Here is an 803-nt window from a genome sequence, read left to right as displayed (position 1 = left end):
CCCAACAAGACCGTGACCACTCTGGGGTGCCAATGCCCCCCGGTCACGTACCGCGTCTCGGCCACAAGGCAGCACGTAGGCACCAATGCTGCAATGCCGAGCCTAGAGATGCCTTTTCTTAGAAGCCCCCCCGCCCCGGCCCAAGCTTCAGATGACAAGTCAATTCAAGCAGAACCCTTTTTACGTCAAGCCTCTCGCTCTCCCTGCAACCTGCCAGGAATACAGAGCAGCGCAGCGCAGCCCGCAAAGACCTGCTCACCGTAGTCCTTCTCCAAGTCTGCTCTCTCGGCGGCGGGAGGGCGGCGGCGGAGCTGCCAACCGCCTCGGAGAGCTGGTCTCCGAGGTTCGTCCTCCTCCCCAAAGTACTTGCCCTAGAGCCAGAAGGGAAACAAGCAGCAGCTTCAGGGCAATTTGCCACCAGTCGAGGGGCAAGAGACCGCCCGAGAACCTCACGCCGCTCCTTCGCGCCAGAAAAATCCTCCTCGTGGGGGGCCGTGGCTGTGTCTTTGACTCGTGCTCCTTGAGGAGACCTCACGTGGGAGCGTTTAAGGGGAATAAAAGGGGCCAGGCTCCAGCCCCTGAGCTCGGGGGCTTTCCCCTGGCTGCAGGCAATGCTCCCGGGTGCTCCCCCTGCCCCGCGGACCGACGTGCGCGCACCTTTCCGTCCATGATGCCCACCAAGCGCTCAGCGGCTTCCCCCTAACGACCTGAAGTAAAAAGAGCATTAGGTCCTGCCCTGTTTCCCCCACCACGCGACCCCCTCCCGAGGCCGAAGAGCCTGCCCGGCTGCCCCCCCGCAGCCC

The 803-nt window shown here is 63.5% G+C and overlaps 1 protein-coding gene across 2 annotated transcripts in view; it reads right to left on the bottom strand.

Moving 5' to 3' along the window:
* The window catches only part of LOC102378988 (gametocyte-specific factor 1-like), a 10,397-nt gene extending 9,690 nt beyond the window's left edge, over window positions 1-707 (bottom strand). For both annotated transcript variants that reach the window (XM_006035335.3, XM_006035334.3), the window contains exons 1-2: window positions 658-707; window positions 260-371 (exon numbers count right to left, since the gene is read on the bottom strand). In XM_006035335.3, coding sequence (XP_006035397.1) covers window positions 260-371; window positions 658-669 — 124 coding nt within the window. In that variant the 5' untranslated portion in view covers window positions 670-707. The remainder of the gene's footprint in view (window positions 1-259; window positions 372-657) is intronic.
* Window positions 708-803: the final 96 nt, after the last annotated feature.

Source organism: Alligator sinensis, unplaced genomic scaffold, assembly GCF_000455745.1.
Source record: "Alligator sinensis unplaced genomic scaffold, ASM45574v1 scaffold149_1, whole genome shotgun sequence".
Classification (NCBI taxonomy): Eukaryota; Metazoa; Chordata; order Crocodylia; family Alligatoridae; genus Alligator; species Alligator sinensis.
Note: the sequence above shows the minus strand (reverse complement) of the source record. Positions and strands in the feature narration are given on the sequence as shown.